The sequence below is a fragment of the Siniperca chuatsi genome, linkage group LG23 (assembly GCF_020085105.1).
Source record: "Siniperca chuatsi isolate FFG_IHB_CAS linkage group LG23, ASM2008510v1, whole genome shotgun sequence".
NCBI classification, from domain to species: Eukaryota; Metazoa; Chordata; class Actinopteri; order Centrarchiformes; family Sinipercidae; genus Siniperca; species Siniperca chuatsi.
Window position 1 is genome coordinate 4,825,001 of NC_058064.1, and position 17,892 is coordinate 4,842,892.

General features: G+C 39.6%; 1 protein-coding gene across 2 annotated transcripts in view; it reads right to left on the reverse strand.

Annotated features, from left to right (window-relative positions):
• The window catches only part of creb3l2 (cAMP responsive element binding protein 3-like 2), a 39,881-nt gene that overhangs the window by 9,015 nt on the left and 12,974 nt on the right, over positions 1–17,892 (reverse strand). For both annotated transcript variants that reach the window (XM_044186155.1, XM_044186154.1), the window contains exons 2-8: positions 5,216–5,459; positions 3,740–3,951; positions 3,570–3,648; positions 3,066–3,268; positions 2,226–2,372; positions 1,626–1,684; positions 1,042–1,110 (exon numbers count right to left, since the gene is read on the reverse strand). In XM_044186155.1, coding sequence (XP_044042090.1) covers positions 1,042–1,110; positions 1,626–1,684; positions 2,226–2,372; positions 3,066–3,268; positions 3,570–3,648; positions 3,740–3,951; positions 5,216–5,459 — 1,013 coding nt within the window. The remainder of the gene's footprint in view (positions 1–1,041; positions 1,111–1,625; positions 1,685–2,225; positions 2,373–3,065; positions 3,269–3,569; positions 3,649–3,739; positions 3,952–5,215; positions 5,460–17,892) is intronic.

The following is a 17,892-nucleotide window of genomic DNA, read 5'->3' on the forward strand; positions in this document are numbered from 1 at the left end:
CACGCTATCCAGGTGCACCAGCGTCAACACACACACACACACACACACACACACACACACACAAATGTAACTGGTTCATTTAACTTTCAGACAGTGACGATAAAGCCCACTTTAACCACTGAGTGGAAAACAAGACCCAAACAGCTGTGTTCCAGTCAGCTATACACACTGCACTCACTGGGTTCATCGCACACACACACAGTTCATCCATGCTTAACGAGAGCAAACAACACACTCTAGTTAAAGCAGCTTGAGCATTTTACATTAAAATAGCCTCATGATTATGCATGGGTGCAAAATTGCATCTGAACAGATCTACAGGGATCTTTTGATTCGGCGTTATTTGCGAATAATAAAATTCAGTCAGTGTTTTCCCAACACGTCCTCCCTGTTCCTCTCAGCTACACTGTGTGAAATTAAAACAAAAGGATTGTAAAAAAATAAAAAGGGGGAATAAAGGCATGGAGTTGAAAGTGAAATCCCAGAGGATGTGTCAACACAGGCTCATATCCAGGGAGGGACGTTTTTAGGTCTGAATCACTCCCTCAATTTCCTGCTGTTTTGATTGTCACCATTGAATTATTGTGACTGACGGGAGTCAAACTTGTCACCGCTCCTGTAGCTCACTCCTCTGTGTCACGACTGACAGAAATCTATAAATCTTTCTTGTCTTTTCCTAAAAACTGTACAAGCTTTTCATCCGTTTACTGCAAGAAAACGAGATAAATACACCTAGCTTTATCAGGAAATACTCAATTGCATGCACTGATTATTACCTGTATTGCTGATATGATACAGTTATGTAGGAAAGTTTAAAAGTTCTAGCTATTAAACAATCTTATTGTTAGACTTTGGCAATGTTTCCTGAACCTTTCTTACTCCAAAGTCTCCTTGAACTACTTTAATCGAATGTGTGTAAAATACATCTTTCAGGACATGTCAGGACCTTAACTGTATATCAAGTCAATCACATGTGAAGTGAGTGTATTAATGTGTGTGTAGAGTATGTGTGCACTGTACATTGACTGTATAGTATCTTACTTGTTTGTACACTCCAGAGTTTCCACTTTCCTGCGCAGCTCGTTGTTTTCGTTGGAGCAGGTCTCCACCCTGTGGTCAGACAGGAGTACTGCAGAGTCAGTGACCGGACATGGCTGCTCTCAAACAGTGTAGATAATTTTTCATATATCTATCTGGCATGTGTAGATGACTACCTCTTTTTTGTTTATGCTGCAAATGTTTCATTTTTTAATATTTGATTTGTTTCTTACAACATTTGTAGTTGCCGTTTTGCAGCCGACAAAGTTTCTCTTTGTCACATTAGAATCTGCTGCTTTTGTTCTGCACACACTCATAATTCTTAATTTCAACCTAATAATAATATCTTTGCTTCAAGGTTTGCTCATAAAACAAGAAATAATTTAAATAGTTTAAAACAGAGGATGATTTCTTTTGTTCACTGGAAGAAAAATCAGTAACGGAGTTGCAGTAAATCCAAATGAGACATTAATAAATAAAATGAGCAGAAAACAAGAGCAAAAGTCAACATGCTGATTCAGTGATTCAGCCATTTTTTATATCCCAGTCTTTCTGATATGATGAAGACGAAGAGGAGGAGGACTTACTTCTTCTCCAGAGTGTCCATGTACTCTTTCTTCTTCCTGCGGCTCTCCTGAGCCGAAATCTAAGACACCGAGAGAGAAGACGAAGGAATACATTAAGAGCAAGAAGCACGTAGGTTTGCTGTATGTGTGTGGGTTTGTGTTTCAGAGTTCAACCAGTATGTGGATTTAAAGACACATACTAATATTTGGTAAAGTTGAGGTTGACATTCATTCATTAAAACATTTATATCTCTAATCTACTCTTGTCAGGGTAATAAAACAGGTGCATACAGAAAAGGAAAGTTAGATTTTTCTGTCACTACTTTCAATCTTTCATCTGAGTATTCCTAATTTTTAATCTATACTTTAACTTTTTTAAGAATGGCTGCTTGCTCAGAAAGAACACGATCAATATCTCTCCCAATTATTTGGTGAATTTTATATAGAATTTACATACATCCCCTACATCTTACATCTCCTATTCTTATCAGAGCATCTTTTCTTTTCAAAAATGAAACACTTCATTGAAACAACATATTTGTGGTACTGACCGTGATTTTACATTAATAATATGGATGTCAATATACTGGCATGATATATCAGTCTGACAGTAATTTATACCTTATTTTTGATCTTCCTGCGGATCTTCTTCAGCGCCTTCTCCTCAGCTTTGGTGAGCGGCAGTTTGGTGGGAACTGGGTAACCTTCAGCCACCAGCGTACGACGCTCCTCCTCAGTCAGGATCAACGGGCCCGACCCCTGCAGTTTCTACACACAAGAAAAGAGAAATTCAATCGTTATGACCCATGAAATGTTTGCCAGAGCCACTAAAGAGACAAGAAGATGGATTGTGAAAAAAAAGTTCATTATTAGCAGTCATTTGGTGAATGCACGTCTCTCCCGTCACTCCAAATAAGTGGACGTCTCATGTTGAAACAAAAAATATTAATAATGGAGTCTCAGATGAGTATCAAGTTACAGAAATGTAAACTCAAGGGGAGACCGCCGCGTTTGTATGATCAAAACTAAAACTGAAAAGATGTCCACAAGAAACTCAAATTGGTGGAAAATCTATTATTTTGTTCTGGATTGTGGAGGAAGAACAGGAGGAAACATTTCATGTCGTATAACCTTGTGACAATGTAGACAAGACTGGTTATTAACATTTTTTATTTGATCCATAACTGCAGAGCACTTGAAAGCACAGGAGTGCATGGAGTTGGGGCATCATTCTTCCAAGTTTTGGGGGAAATCCTTGTGCTGATAACATACTGACATATATCTGTGTGTGTTGTACATACAGCTGGATTTCTATATTTTAACAGGTAACTTGTGGACTCAAGGAAATCACTACATTATATTACTTTAAAAACATAAATTCTAAGTGCAGTATTCCTTCATTATAAGGCAGATCGCTGCACTACATACAAATGAAGACCGTGTATATCAGACATTACTTACATGAGGAGCGGTGAGCAGAGGGGAGTTAGAGAGGCAGGAAGCAGCGCGAGGCGACACCTTCAGGCTGGCCTGGGATGGGGGAGGGCTGGTGGGGGAGGTGGGGCAGGACAGGCCAGGCGGGGCGTGGACGGGGCTCTGGCTGCCCTCCGAGTCGCTGCCGTGGGAACTGGGAGGAGTGGGAGGCATCTGCAGAGACTCCAGACCTGAAACACCACGGTTAGCTGATTAGCTCTACTTTATTTGGTCGCATCCAGAGAGAAAATGAGTGCAAGAGAAGCAGAAATTACAACTCCTTGACATATGAGGAACTATTTTAAGATGAAAATGTATTTAAGTATTGAAGTCTTCTGCCTTCTTCAAGTCTTATTGCTGATACTAGCATTGAAAATAAACAGACTGCATCAGTTATCAACTCTCTGAACAAATAGCCTGTAGGGGTCATCGTAGCATCAGACATGCAACAGCAAGACAAAGAGGAAGAGAGGGAAAAGTTCAAATTCAGACCTTTGGGGGAAAGATTGAGAAACTGGTCCACTTCATGAGGTTCCAGTTTAATCTGGGGGATGATATTCTCCTCCTTTATCTGTAGAGAGAGAAACAGTGACGGGAAATATTAAAAAAGACAAACGGTGAAAAATCACCACAAATACCATCATTAGTCCCCGAGCTCTCACCTTGATGCCTTTGCCCTGGTTGTGGCTGTTGACTGCGGTCTGAGCTGGGGTCGCGGCGGTAGCAGCAGGGGCCACAGCAGGGCTCTCAGGTGCTTGGGGCCCTGAGGCCAGAGAGAGGGAGAGGGTGGGGAGGAGGGAAGGAGTCTCACACAGGAGGCTGTCAATAGCCTCCTCCTGCTCCATGGGCCAGTCAGCTGAATCCCCATCGGACTCTGACGCAGAAGAGGCAACACGTACTCCTGTTAGTGTTTTTGTGATTTTAAATCGACTCCTTTTTCATACATTTCATCAGTCAGCCAACATCTGAAATACGCCTCTCCATTTTGAAGGACTCAGATGTTCTATAGTTTATGTTTTGATCCCCTTGTGCCAATGACTATTTCCACTTTATAATCTTTTGAGTGAGAAGAAGTCAGAAATCCTGCACGCTGTCATTCACTCAGTTTATTTAGTTAGTTTGGTTGGTAGATTCATTTGACCCCATTCCTTCTCTATTCACTGACTTTTTGGTTCTACACACCTGCTATTAAGACTTTTAAGGTGTGCAAGGACTTTGTTGATGTTTTCAAACATTTCTCCAGCATGACATAGAATTATTAAGTCAATTGTAAATGTTGTTACGGGTATGAATGTTATTAAATCAAGGGTCCTTCCACTACAACGACCAATCAAGTCTGCAGTTGCATTATAACTGATGGTGTATAACTTGTCTGTTCATCAAGCTCTTTAATATCTCAGGAAGACCTTCAATGGGCAGTTTGACCACGTCTGAAAAGAGGCAAAATCCATTTATTAACAACTTATTAACATATACAACTGCAGACTTGGCTGATTAGTGTCGCGTAAGAACCCTTTATTAATGACTTCATAACATTTGAACTGCATTAATAACATTTACAGCTGACTTAAAAAGGTCCAGTGTGTAACATTTAGGAGGAGCTATTGGCAGAAATGGAATATAATGATATTCATAAGTATGTTTTCATTAGTGTATAATCACCTGAAAATAAGAATTGCTGTGTTTTCATTACCTTAGCATAAGCCGTTTCTATCTACAGAGGGTGCGGGTCCCCTTCAACGGAGGCTGCCATGTTGCACCGCCATGTTTCTACAGTAGCCCAGAACGGACAAACCACACACTGGCTCTAGATAAGGCTGTTCGTGTTTTTCGCGAGTTTTGTGGCCACCGTAGTTTCTCCTACACGCTTGGAAGGGGAGGGTGAGGCGAGCGGTATTCAAATGGTTGCAATTTCACCACTAGATGCCACTAAATCCTACACACTGCTCCTAAGTCTATGTTATGCTGGAAGAGGATATTTCACAATCTGGCAACCCAAAGGTTGTTCTTACTAATGACTTACTACAGATTTATAAAGCAAAACCAGTAAAACCTCCGAGTGTATTGAATTAAGCAAGGGTGCTTTTTATTCCTCATGAACTGAACTTTTCATTTGTAGGAATAAGATTGTGTCTCACCTGCTTCACTGCCTTGCTCTCCGGTCAGGTGCGACAGGGGCGACTGCGGTCGGCTGTCACCGCACAGCGAGTAGCTGTGCTCGGCCGTGATGTGCGGGGGAAGAGGGGAAGACGGGGACAGGCTGCCTCCGTCCTCCCCCTCCATGGCTTCCACGCCGCCTCTCACTCCGGACAGGAAGGGGTCGCTGAGCAGCTGGCCCAGCAAAGCATCCTGGGAGAGGTCATCTAGGAACTCGGAGAAGTGCTGCACAAAGGAGAGAGAAAATACTATAAATATCTTTGGGGATATTTAATACAAGCATAAAATATAAATTTGAAGCCATGAGAGACAAGGCCACATGCAAGACAGACAGATAATTATATAAAGCTACATAGTTAGAGTCTATGACAGCCTGCCTGTAGTTAGAGACTGTTAAATATTTTTATTGCCACCTTTTCTTGAAGTTTTCCCCAAGGGAACACTAAAGCAGCCAATTAAAAGCCATTTTCACTGAAAGACTCATAATCTCACCCATTCAATTTCTCTTTCTGTGTGTGTGTGTGTGTGATTCTCAGTGTGGTGATAAATTTACAAAAACAGAAGTTAACAGACAAGCCCTCCTCCTTCTCCCCCCTACCCTTATCCTCCTCTTTCATCCCCCTCCCATCGTCTCTCCTCCTCATTCACCACATTCCTGCTGCTGCATTCTTTCTTCTTCTTCTTTCCTGCCGTCTCAACAAGATGAGTGTGTGCATAGATCTTCCTCCATGCTCAGGTGTTGAGACTAACATAAACAAAAGGCAGTCAAAGCAAAGCCCTGCTGAGGATGTGTTGATTACATACTGACATGCATATCCTCTTTGTGTGTAAAGTACATGCAGTTGTATATCTGTACTTCTTTGAATATTTAACATGAAACCGGTAGAGACCTCTAACTACTGCTTTTAGCAAATCATCACTACCAATAAAAATCCGCCCTAAGGTGTGCAAGTATTTTCATTATCGATTCATCTCCAGAATATTTCTCAATTAGTCGATTAATCGTTGTTAAATGTTACAAAAAAGTGAAAAATGTCCACCACAATTTGTGTTCATATGTCTTGTTTCGTCCGACCAACAGTCCAAACCCCCCCAAAATATTCAGTTTACAATTATATGAAACAGAGAAAAGCAGCAAATCCTCACATTGGAGAAGCTGAAACCAGAGGATGGTTTATGTTTTTGTTGCTTATTCATTTTCTGTTAATTGTTTCAGCTGAGTGCCATTTTCTTTCTTCATTTACTTTCCTTATATCTTCAATATTTTTGAAAAAAAGACAGAATAAGGCCGTTTGTTGTGCTGGTACCAAGAAAAATGACACTTTAATCTAAGAAATGATTTCAATCAAAAGTTGAATTTTAGGTCAATAGGTGAACTAGGCTACTCTCACCCCATTTTGGCTGTTTAGTAATACAATATTCGAAAAAGTATGATACACGTAAGAGTTATCACTGGAACAGCACAAGTTGTAAAGTATTAAAAAATATTTTAAAATCTATAAAATATTTTTTAAAAAGGAAATCAACATGCCTTCATCCATGCATAGGGTGTGGCAAATAAAATCCACTCCCTTAACTTATTTAGTCTTTTATTGTTGTGTAAGGCACCACATATGTTTATATATGTCTATACAAATATATTCTTATATTAGCCATGTCACTAGATGACTTTATTTGTCATAGGTGACCAAATTCCCTTTTTTGTATGTGTATGTTATTCCTTTACCTGTTCTGTTTTATATTAATTTAAAATCTAAATTGAAGCTCAACATGCTACTTGCTAGCATGTTTGGAAACTCGATAAATAAACTTTTTTGGGGGAAAAAATCCAATTCCAGGTACATAAGTGAATGGTTAAAAATGGCTCATACTTTTGGTGTTCATATTATGTAATTTATTACATAACAAATATCTTTTTCTTGTTCTTCAAACTGTTAACTAGTGTGAAATCGCAAATCTTCTGCTCGCTAAATTGTTTTGTCACTGATGAACCTCCGTACCCTGGGCTCTAATATGTGACATATATTATACATTTTGGTAAATATAGTATAAATCACACATTTTTGGCAATTTTATGCCACATAGTCTACTGCTGTCATTTTTTTTTTGCATGCAGCTCATCTTTATTCAATAGTTTCTGTTCAACTTTTTCTTTTTTCCTGAAATTTATCGTCATATGCTTTAAAAAAATGCCACCAGTGCATTTCCATACAATGAAAATCTTGCTCTCCAGTCAATGTATAACACAGTATACAGTCATACTATCACACAAAGTGTTATATACACATATATTGTGTTGAAACATTATGTTTACACCTATATGTCTACTTCATAAATACATTTTTGTCTGTCTCTTATTATACGTCTTCAGCAACAGCGTATTTTTCTCCACAGGGATCATTAAAGATTAATTTTGTAATGCAAAATGTGTGACATTCACATAAAAAACTACAAAATGAAACCTTTTCTCTTTCCAGCCCCGTCCTCACTCGAACTCAAGAGAACATGAAAATATTTGTGATGTAACTTCAACTGCTCAAAAGTTTTGTTGCCGGGCAGAATACGCTGAATGTGTCCAATGGAATATTAGCCCAGTCGGAACACTCGGGGCTCGGCCAATGAGAAGGAAATAAACAATTAAAATCAAACACACATGGAACTGTGGCATTCTGAACTGCTGACTCAGAAAAGAGCAAATCTACAGCCACATCTACAGCTCAGACAAAATGTGTTTAGTTACGTAACATCAGAATGACAAACGTTTGACGTATGGACGAACGGATACATGGATAAAGTGAGAGTGAAATCAAGATGGAGGACGGGAAGAAACAGGAGGAGGGTGGACGGCCGAACGCCAAGCATGTGGCTTACATTACAGGCCGAGAGAGAGAGAGACGAGTCTTGACTTCGAGCATTTTCCTTTCACGCACACGCACGCACACACATGCACACACACAGTGAAATGACCTCTTCACTCCGTAAACACACAGCACACTCCTGCCGCTGTGTGCTTCCCTAAATGGCCTGGTTTCAGGCCTCTGCGTGTGCGTGTGTGTGTGTGTGTGTAATGCAAACACAGACAGCATACCGTGAACCCATTCAAGGGGGAAAGACAAATATTTACATTATTTATCAACCAATTGGTCCATTTCCATCTTTTAGAATAGCCATCAGCGTGAACGAGCCATGATATGAATGCATGTTTAAGTGTGTGTGCATATGTGTGTGTATGAATGCATGTTTAAGTGTGTGTGCATATGTATATGTCATTACAGCGCAACCCCCCCCCCCCAGTGTCTCCTGGTAACCACATCTCCACGGTTGCCAAAAGCCATCTTACGTGCCAAACTGTTGCTGATATTATCATACGTCTTAAAGCGCGCACACGCTGACAGTTACGGGTCTTGCTGTGATGATGACAGTAATCATAATGTCAGCTCAAATGAGTAAAATACCAGTTGTTGCTCTATACAATATAATTGCTGTACTGTAGGTCTCCAGGAAAAATGTTAAAAATGTAAAGTTAACACCATTAAAAGTAAGCATTTAATCAAGTTATAAGTATGGCTTTGAATCATATGTTACATCACGCTTATCTAGAAGCTAAAGATCTTCACTTGCACAGTTGAGATCTGGTATTCTTCCTGTATTGGCAGATTAAAAGATATTCAGATTGCATGAAGCGTGTGATTAGTGGAAAGTGAATCACATTTTCTTTTGTATTGCACACACTATAATATGAAGACTGTCAGTTTCATCGTTAGCTAAACCCTGAAGTCGCTGTTTATTTTACTTTGAATTCTCAGGAAAGAATACAGAAGAATTCGCCCCTCTGGCGTGAACTTGAACTCGACTGTTCAGTGCCAGAAACAGGCTGTGATAACAAAATGGACACTATATCAATTGAAATATATAAGTTAAACAAATGTTCTAGCATTTGCTGGTCCATGTACAGATTATCAGGATATTTTGTGCAATTCTGGCACGTTTTCAAATTATCAGGCCTAAAATTAAGTAAGAAAATTAGATTGGGTTTCAAAAGGAGGCGAAAACATCATGATGAATAAGAGGGTGTAGTTTTTAAGGAGGAGTAATTACATACAAAACCTATCTTTAAAAAAAAAAAACTAAGCCACATTTTGTGGGTTAAAATCTGGTTTATATGACCTTTGACATCACCTTTTTCTCTCTCTATGGCTCAGTCCTGCTGCTCTCTGCTTTACAATACAGCAGAAAAGCTCTAAAATCAATTTAAATTTGAACACAAATAAACAAATATCCACCTAACATGAGGACACAGAACGGGAATAAAGCCTCATCTTGTTTAAGAAAAGGAAATGGGAGAGGTCCAACTCTGCCTGCATGAAAACAGAACCACACCAAAGACGCATAGTGAGGATTTATACGCTCCCTGTCATTTTAGCAGTGGGAGTGGGTGGTTGTGGTTGTGTTTAAGTGTGTATGGAAGAATAAAAATGTGATGCAGGGCAGTAGACTGCAGGGCCGGTCACTGGCCGGGTGTAACTCATCACACACAACAGAAACCTCTTTGTCTTTGCAGCCCAACACTGAGGTGTTATTCAGGGCCAACTGTAAGTCGACACTCTCCAGCTGGGAAACAGAACCTCGAGAGTTGAAGCCTAAATGGGAAAACTGGGAGTTTAAACTGGAACTAGGGCAAGAATCAGTAGGTCATTACTCTGAGGGAGCAGTGGTGATAACAAAGAGGGTATTCTCATATTTTTCTAAATAACAATTCGCCGATAATACATCGAAACAAGCAGAGAACATAGCTGAAAGTGCAGATTGTAATCTTTTAATGAAGCCACAATGAAGGCTCTAGACAGAAGAGGAAATGTGAGTGTTGCACACAGAAATGCTACGTCAGCCAAAGAGAGACAACCCCTGCAGAAGCTTAGCTTTGCTTTTAATACGTCTGATCTTAATCAAATCAGACAAATACTGATGAAGGGAAGACTCCAAACTAGGTCAGAAAAGTCTGTTGAACAATAAGAGGCAGAGCTGCGTGTGGAGAAATATTATTAGCCGAGTTTGAGCTGAGAAATGGTGACATTGGGCATTATGGATAAAACAAGACAAAGAGTCTACTGCCAGGCTCTGTGAGGCTGTACATAGACACACAGTACTTTGAGCTAAATGCTAATGCTAACATGCTGATGTTTAGCAGGTATAATGCTTATCATGTACACTATCTTTGATTAGCAAGTTAGCATGCTAGTATTTGTTAATTAGCAGTAAACACAAAGTACAGCTGAGGCTGATGGGAATGTCATTAGTTTTGCAGGTATTTGGTTAGAAACCAAAATATTCGACAAATTAAACTTTTGACCTGATGATGGTGCAAGAGGGTTAGGTTACAATTCATCCTGAGGGGAACATGAATGTCTGAACCAAATTTTACGGCAATCCATCCAATAGTTGTCAGGAGATCATCAAAGTCAGCGGGATTTATCCTCATGTGTACAAAATTTAATGGCGATGCATCCAGTAGCTGTCGAGATATTTCAGTCTGAACCAAAGTGGTGGACCATCTAAAAAAAATATTTCATATTGGCACGGATATCGAAACCTTTTTTAAGAATACTTGTTAGGAAGCAATCACAAACATGTGAAGGTAATTATTTTACTTAAAAAAAGGACTGCTGCTCATTTCTTTCACATTTTTGAATCATGAAAGAAATTTCACCACAACACTTTACTTGTATGCTAACAATGTTTACATGGAGCACCAAAAGAACACATGAAATACGCTTGTATTTGCGTTCCTATCAACTCGCGAGGAAAACCACCAATAGTCCTGCTTCCTAAAAAACTAGTTAGCAGGCTGAGTCATGAGTCGTAAGGCTTGACGATAAAAGACTCGACAGCTGTGTTGGTCACTAGTTCGCAGTTAAATTAACGGTCTGGGAGTGGGAGAGGGGTGGAAGGAATGTCCTCCTCTAACTTCACTAAAGTAGGATCTGTTTTAACCCTTAATGGCCAGAGGTCTAGGAGGAAGTATGTAGGACGAAAGGAAAGTCTGATGATGTAACACCTTCCTCCCCTGAAAAGGCAAAACCAGATGTGAAAGAGTACAATGGGAAAAAACAGGCCTGACACAAACCCACACAGGCCCAAGGGTCATCTCCCTCGAGTGTGTGTTTTAGTATGTGTGTACCTTGCCCTGGACTCTTCTGTGTGTACTTTTGCTGATGATACAACTTCACATCACATGAGAACACACATCTTGCAAACACGCTAATAAAAAACACACACACACACACACACACACACACACGAGTTTATGTCAAGATAAACTGAATGACTCATTTGTTTGATTTGGATCCAGATTGTAGGCTTGTATCAGCCACTAGACTATCGCAAATTACCAACATGTGTCCCATCATAACCAGATAACCAGTAATACATTTTGGAGATATCTGACCATTTATCTGCAAGAATATTGTACTACAAGACCTCTTTATCTGCTGCTGTACTTTAAAACCCTTAGCACCCAACTGCTGCAGTTAACGTCAATAATCATACTTCTTCTCTCCATTGCAAATAAAGGTCCATACATGTGCTTGGAAATAATAGAAAAAAAGCTCCTTATAACTCCAGAACTAGCCTGAGAAACATTACATTTTTAAGTTTTCTTCATAATCAAAGTAATCCAGTGATAGTTGTCTGTATATCTATGGGTACATTGCAAACAAGCGCTGCTAATAGCTAATTCGGCGTACTTTTAATGTAGCCAATTTGCAAAAATGTAAACAAATACAGGCTACAAAAAAACCACCATAAGCCATCAACAAACGTTAGTAAGTCATCTTTCATTATAAATGTTATAAAAGGTTTCTTTCAATAATTACAGTCTGCAGTTTTAAATTTTAATTAGTTGTAAATAAGATCACAGCTTAAACTCTCCATTGGAGGAAACTTAAATTAAAGAGAATTAAAATTAAATTAAAATTTAATTAAAATTAAAACAGTCACAACCTGGCAACCCAGTTGTTCTTAATAGTTTAACTGATCTATAAAACATTAGTAAATGCTTTATTACATCTTAAAGTAAACTTATAATTTCTAAGAACAGGCTTAAAACCTGTTATTTTCTGCTGCCTTTTAATGTTGTGTTTATTGCTTAAAATTTAGTTTGTCTTAAATTTAGTTTTATGTCTTTAAATTTTTTCTTTCAATATTTCCTCTAACTTTGTATACACATTCACACTTTCTTTTATTCAGTCCTTTTAAAGTTTAAATGTTTGTAAAGCACTTTGAAACTGCCTCTTGAATTAATTTATATAGATGTATTTGCCTTGCCTATAAAGCGTGTCTTACTAGAGAGTAAAACCTATCTTAGTTTACCTGGGAAATCCTCGCTGAGATTAAAATCTATTTTGCAAGACAAGAGTTTTATTCAAGCTTGGTCTAAAAATATCCATGATATAAAATATCCAAAGCATGCACTGAGAAGATGCATACATCCCCATATTCGAGCACAGACAAGAAGGTAGTGGAAACAAGCCTTGTTACTAAAATAAAAACCCAATTTCAGTTTCAGTTTTGTTGCCGGTTTCTGAATATGAGGCCTAAATGAAGCAAAGACATAAAGTACAATTCCAGGTTATTTCTATGAAGCCACAATAATACTTCTTAAAATACTTATATTAATTATTATACAGGGAAAGTCCACCAATGCCCTGCTTGTTTAAATACCTTGCCCAATGGTATTTTGGCACATACGGGGAAAATGTTATTCATTCTTGTTCTCTAGCCTCAGTTTCTCAGCCGGTCTAAGATTCTCGTACGATCCAGCTCCTCTGCCTTCTAAGCTAATCTCCCCCAGTTCTCGCTCTCTGGTGACATTCCCAAAACACTTCAAGATAAAAAGAGCACAACATTTGCATATTTGAACCTCAGTTTTAGCATTCATGACTGAAACCGGTGCATCTCACTCCTGCAGCTGTAAGCCAAATTGCAGCAAGTAGCCTATCTGCTGGAATGCAAACAATGTGTGCAAGCTGTTTTAACACTTAGCTGAAGTACACGTGTAGAAACTTTATCTGCAGAGCGGCAGGGATTCCTTCACTGGCTCTAAATACAATCTTTAATACTCGTCATAACTTGCAAAAACCAAATAGAGCCAGGAAACTGGGGTTTGAGCAGTCTGCACGGCTAATCACAATACCAACATTTTTGCTCCAAACATGGCAGCAGCTTTTGACCTAAAAAACATTTTAAATCCAAGAGGTTTCTAAATATTACAAAGATTTTGTCTTTTATTCCAGTGTCAAAATGTAAGAGTTTGTCCTGAGGGTAGTCTCAGAAGAAACATCATGTTGTTACCTAAATCAAAAAGTTTGATCCTCTGTACGTTGGCCATTTTAACATCTCATATTCCACTTGACAGGCTCAGCTTTTCATCAGTCGAACCTGTACTCAGCTGTTTTGAGCTGAATGCTAACATTAGTGTGTTAGTGTAGCATGCTTAACTTTAGCATCTCAGCATGCAACGTTAGCATTAAACTCAAAGTAAAGCAGAGGAAGATGGAAATTTGACAAAAGAGCTTTTTTTGTTAGGTGGATTAAGATTACAGGTTGGCTTTCTTATAAGAAATAACAACTCTTAAATCGGCGTATGTCTTCAATTATTGTGAAAACTACTCATTAAGTTAACTTTTTCCGCGTCAACTTCCAAATCAACTGAAAAGGACGTTGACGAGATGAATTTGTAATGTTTTGGTTAGGGCAAAATAAAACAAAATAAACACCCTATCCCAAAGAGGAGATCCCAGGAGATCACCAAAGTCATTAGGATTCAATCTCTGGGGAGATACAAGAGCCTAGCATGCATAAAAACAGCAGTTTAATGTTCATACATTAGTAAGTAACGTATGTATGATCAAACGCAACACAAGCTGCCAATACAAATCTCCTTAAAACAACTACAACCATTAGATGTTTGCCAGATTTCAGCTGAGCCAAAACATGCATCAGATAACCATGATAGTCAACAGGACTATATATCACTCTGGAACCACTTATCATTTGTGGTAACAGCATTGAGACTTGGTACGCTGTCTTTGCTGTGGCATTGATATTGCGTGTGTCAGCATAACAAGACAAAACACAGGGCTTCTGCTATCTGGGTCTTATCGGGGGGGGGGGGGGACTGCAGGAGGTGAGCCCAGCACCGATGCCTCATGTCTGGACTGTGTTGGAGCACTCACAGGGTGTAGCTTTATGTGTCCTAACACATTGCTTACAGTCTCTGGCTGCTTGTCTCCACATGCAGACACACAAACACACATCTGTCTTATTGACATCATTTGTTCCATAATGTCTGATTTCCCTTGAAGAACTGAAGTCCGGCCAAAATGACCTCGCTTAACAAAAATGCCCTCATTCCATGGGAGACTCGAACTGGTTCTCACAAGACTCTAAGAGTACAACTCAGACACTCCCTGACCTAGATTCAAGAAATCGATCCCAGCTCGATTTGCCAAACCTATCTACTAATCAAGGACGCCATAAATGCACCAGGAAAAAGCAGAACAGTCACGGAAGGAAGAAAAGCAACAAAGAATTTCTCCGCTAACAGCGAAATCCTGACGTGACCAACAGTCCAAAACCCTAAAATATTCAGTTTATTATCACTTAAAACAAAGAAAAGGAGCAAATCCTCACAACTGAGAGGTTGGAACGAGGAAATGTTTGGCATTTTTACTTGAAAAATGGTCACCGGTTATCAAAGTAGTTGAATAGTTAATTTTCTGTCGATCGTTTCATTGATTGGCTCTCATTAATGTTTAAAGGTAGTAGCTGGTTCCTGGTTAGAGCTGGGTATCGGACATCATTATAATATATTCTATATTTGAGTCCCAAGCATAATGTCTCACTCCTATTCCTGCTGAGCACTGAGGTGGATACTTCACCCACCCCTCAAGGCAGATTTTCTTCTCTGGGTCAAAGGGAAAAGTGACTAATCAGATACTTTAGTTCGAGGTGTATCTGGGGAAGGAATTTGTCCCAAAAAACCCAAAAGAAATTTATATTCAACATCAGCCAATTGTAGCTAGCATGCAATATGTTTGATTCCATATATTGTCCAGCTGAGGAAAAACAAAAAATGGCATTAAAACTTTTAAAGCTCCTGAATATACAAAAATAACAACATGTGCCTTGATATTATCATATATTTGAATCCTTTCTTTAAACAAAAATGTTACTGGGGTGGAGAGATGGGTAACGGATGTAAACAACAGGATGTGAGAGAGAATAACAGTAGGCGTGACAACCAGCAGGGCTGTGTGTTTACTCTCCACCCACAGGCGAGGACAAGAACACACATACATAAACAAACAACGTCAGAATGTGAAAGAAAATCACAGCAGATCCATTACAAAACCATTTTCCAAACCTAAATGTCCCATTTCCTGTTTAACACCGTGGCCCTAGACCTCTTTTAAGTCCCATTAATGTTTCACACTTGAATAAAAGAAGGCCTTAAAGTCAGAATGTATGCAGAGCCACGGCAGGAAATGTGTTAAAATAGGAAATGTCACAGTGGAGACAGAGAGATGTTGACTACAACGAGTGCAAAACATCCCAAGTCAAAGTTCAAAACTATGAGTCAGTTGTTATCTGACTGCTGCTATTAGAGTGCATGTGTGTGCGTGTGTGTGTGTGTGTGTGTGTGTGTGTGTGTGAATTAGTAACACAGATGAACAGAATTGGCCTCCAACAGAGACGATAAAGAAAAACAGACCCAGAAGATGACAAATGGAAAATGGTCTTCTCGTAGGCCCCCCTTTCTTGCAAATTCCCCCCCGTCTGGCTCCTGAAGCTTCCCAAAAGTTCAAAATCCCACCCGCAAAACACACACACACACGCACACACACACACACACACACACAGTAACACTAACTTTCCAGTCTTACTCTGTCATACTGACCGATCACTGAGTACAACCCGCACTCTTCCCACATGTATTCAAACACACACTGACCCTCCAGACCCTCCACAGTGACTTCACCAGAGTTACTCTGACATCGGCTACAGTATCAGCTGGAATATACCTGTATTTTAGGCTAATTGCTGCTTTTATATCCATAATACCTATAAGGATAAGGCTGGCAGTATTCTGAATTTCCTATTGTCGACAAATCCCCTGAAAAGACCAAAACCAACAATGAATGTATCCTACTAACAAATATATATATCTTCTTCCTCTGTGCCATAGAGCTCCATTGTTGTTTAAAAACTATTAGAAACACATCAGTGAGCCGCACTCGGACAGAGCCAGGCTTTCCAGTCTTGGAAAGACCTGCTGCTCCCTGTAGCTTTATATACTACAGAGACAGGACAATGGTATCAATCTTCTCATCTAACTCTCGGCAAGAAAGCAAATATGTGTTTTTCGCAAAATGTCGATTTATTCCTTTAAAAATTGACGTCTTAAGTAGGAACCAATGATTGCAATGGGACAGCTTAAGCTCCATTATCTTCAATCAGAATCAGTCAACAGTGAACATCTATAATATTCTCACTTTTTAAGCCAACATGGACGAGAAGTCCTCGAAGTGCTCAGAAAAAATGGAAATTTGAGCATCTACATTTCCATGACAACTGGGCGACTATCTGCGGAGGGAGATTGTGTGATATGACTGAAAGCTCCCAAACAGTTTCTGAGTGGACCGTGTAGTGTGACTGTTTATGTCAATATCTACAATGATTTTCTAATGATTTAGAATTAAGTTTATTATAATGTGGGACTAAATATTGGTAAAATAACAATGTTTGGTCCACTTCCTGTCCTCAAACACAGCTGTGAGATGCAGAGACGCTGTTTGTGTCAAACAAAAGCACAGCTGCCTTCTGATGTCTCTCACCCTGCTCTCATCCTGAGTGTGTATGCTCGTTATAAACTGGGTCAACACACACACACACACACACACACACAGGCATAACTTTTTCCATCTATCCACTGTAACACTGACTGGTCATCAAATACCATTACACACACACACACACACACACACACACACACAAACACACACACCTCCAGCCTTTGCTCAACTAGTGAACTCCCTCACCCCTTCTACTCACACGCGCTGAGAGTTTTGCCAGCTTTGTGTTTTTTAAATTTTCTCCCTCCAACACAAACTGCTCCTTCTCTCCTCTCCCTTTCCATCAACTCTCTCTAGTTTAAATCACTTTAACTCAAGTGTCATCTGGAAATCACTCCAAGGCACTTCTGTCTTATCAGTCTTCTCTTGTGTGCTTTCACTGTGTTTATCTGGTCGTTTGCTGCAGGATTTTCCCCCCTAAACATTTGTTGTCAAGATCAGTAAAGATCTCGAGCCCTGTTATAATCGTGCAACGACAAGTGCAAAGTGGTAGGTCTTGGTCACAACAACTCGCTTTGTGCTGCCTCATTTGAACGAACCTCCCTCCTGTGCATCCCTGGGCACCAAAATACCACACAGACGCCATCAAAATACGGTCCTTCATTTTCACTGAAGGATTCCTCCCTTCACCTCCTGCTGGATGCTGGGTAAAAACTAGGTCAGTGCAGGTCTTGCTGAGTACCCCATAGTGAGGGTTTTAATCCCTGGAAAAGGCACTCTGGGAAACGTGTTTGGGCGCGCCGCTG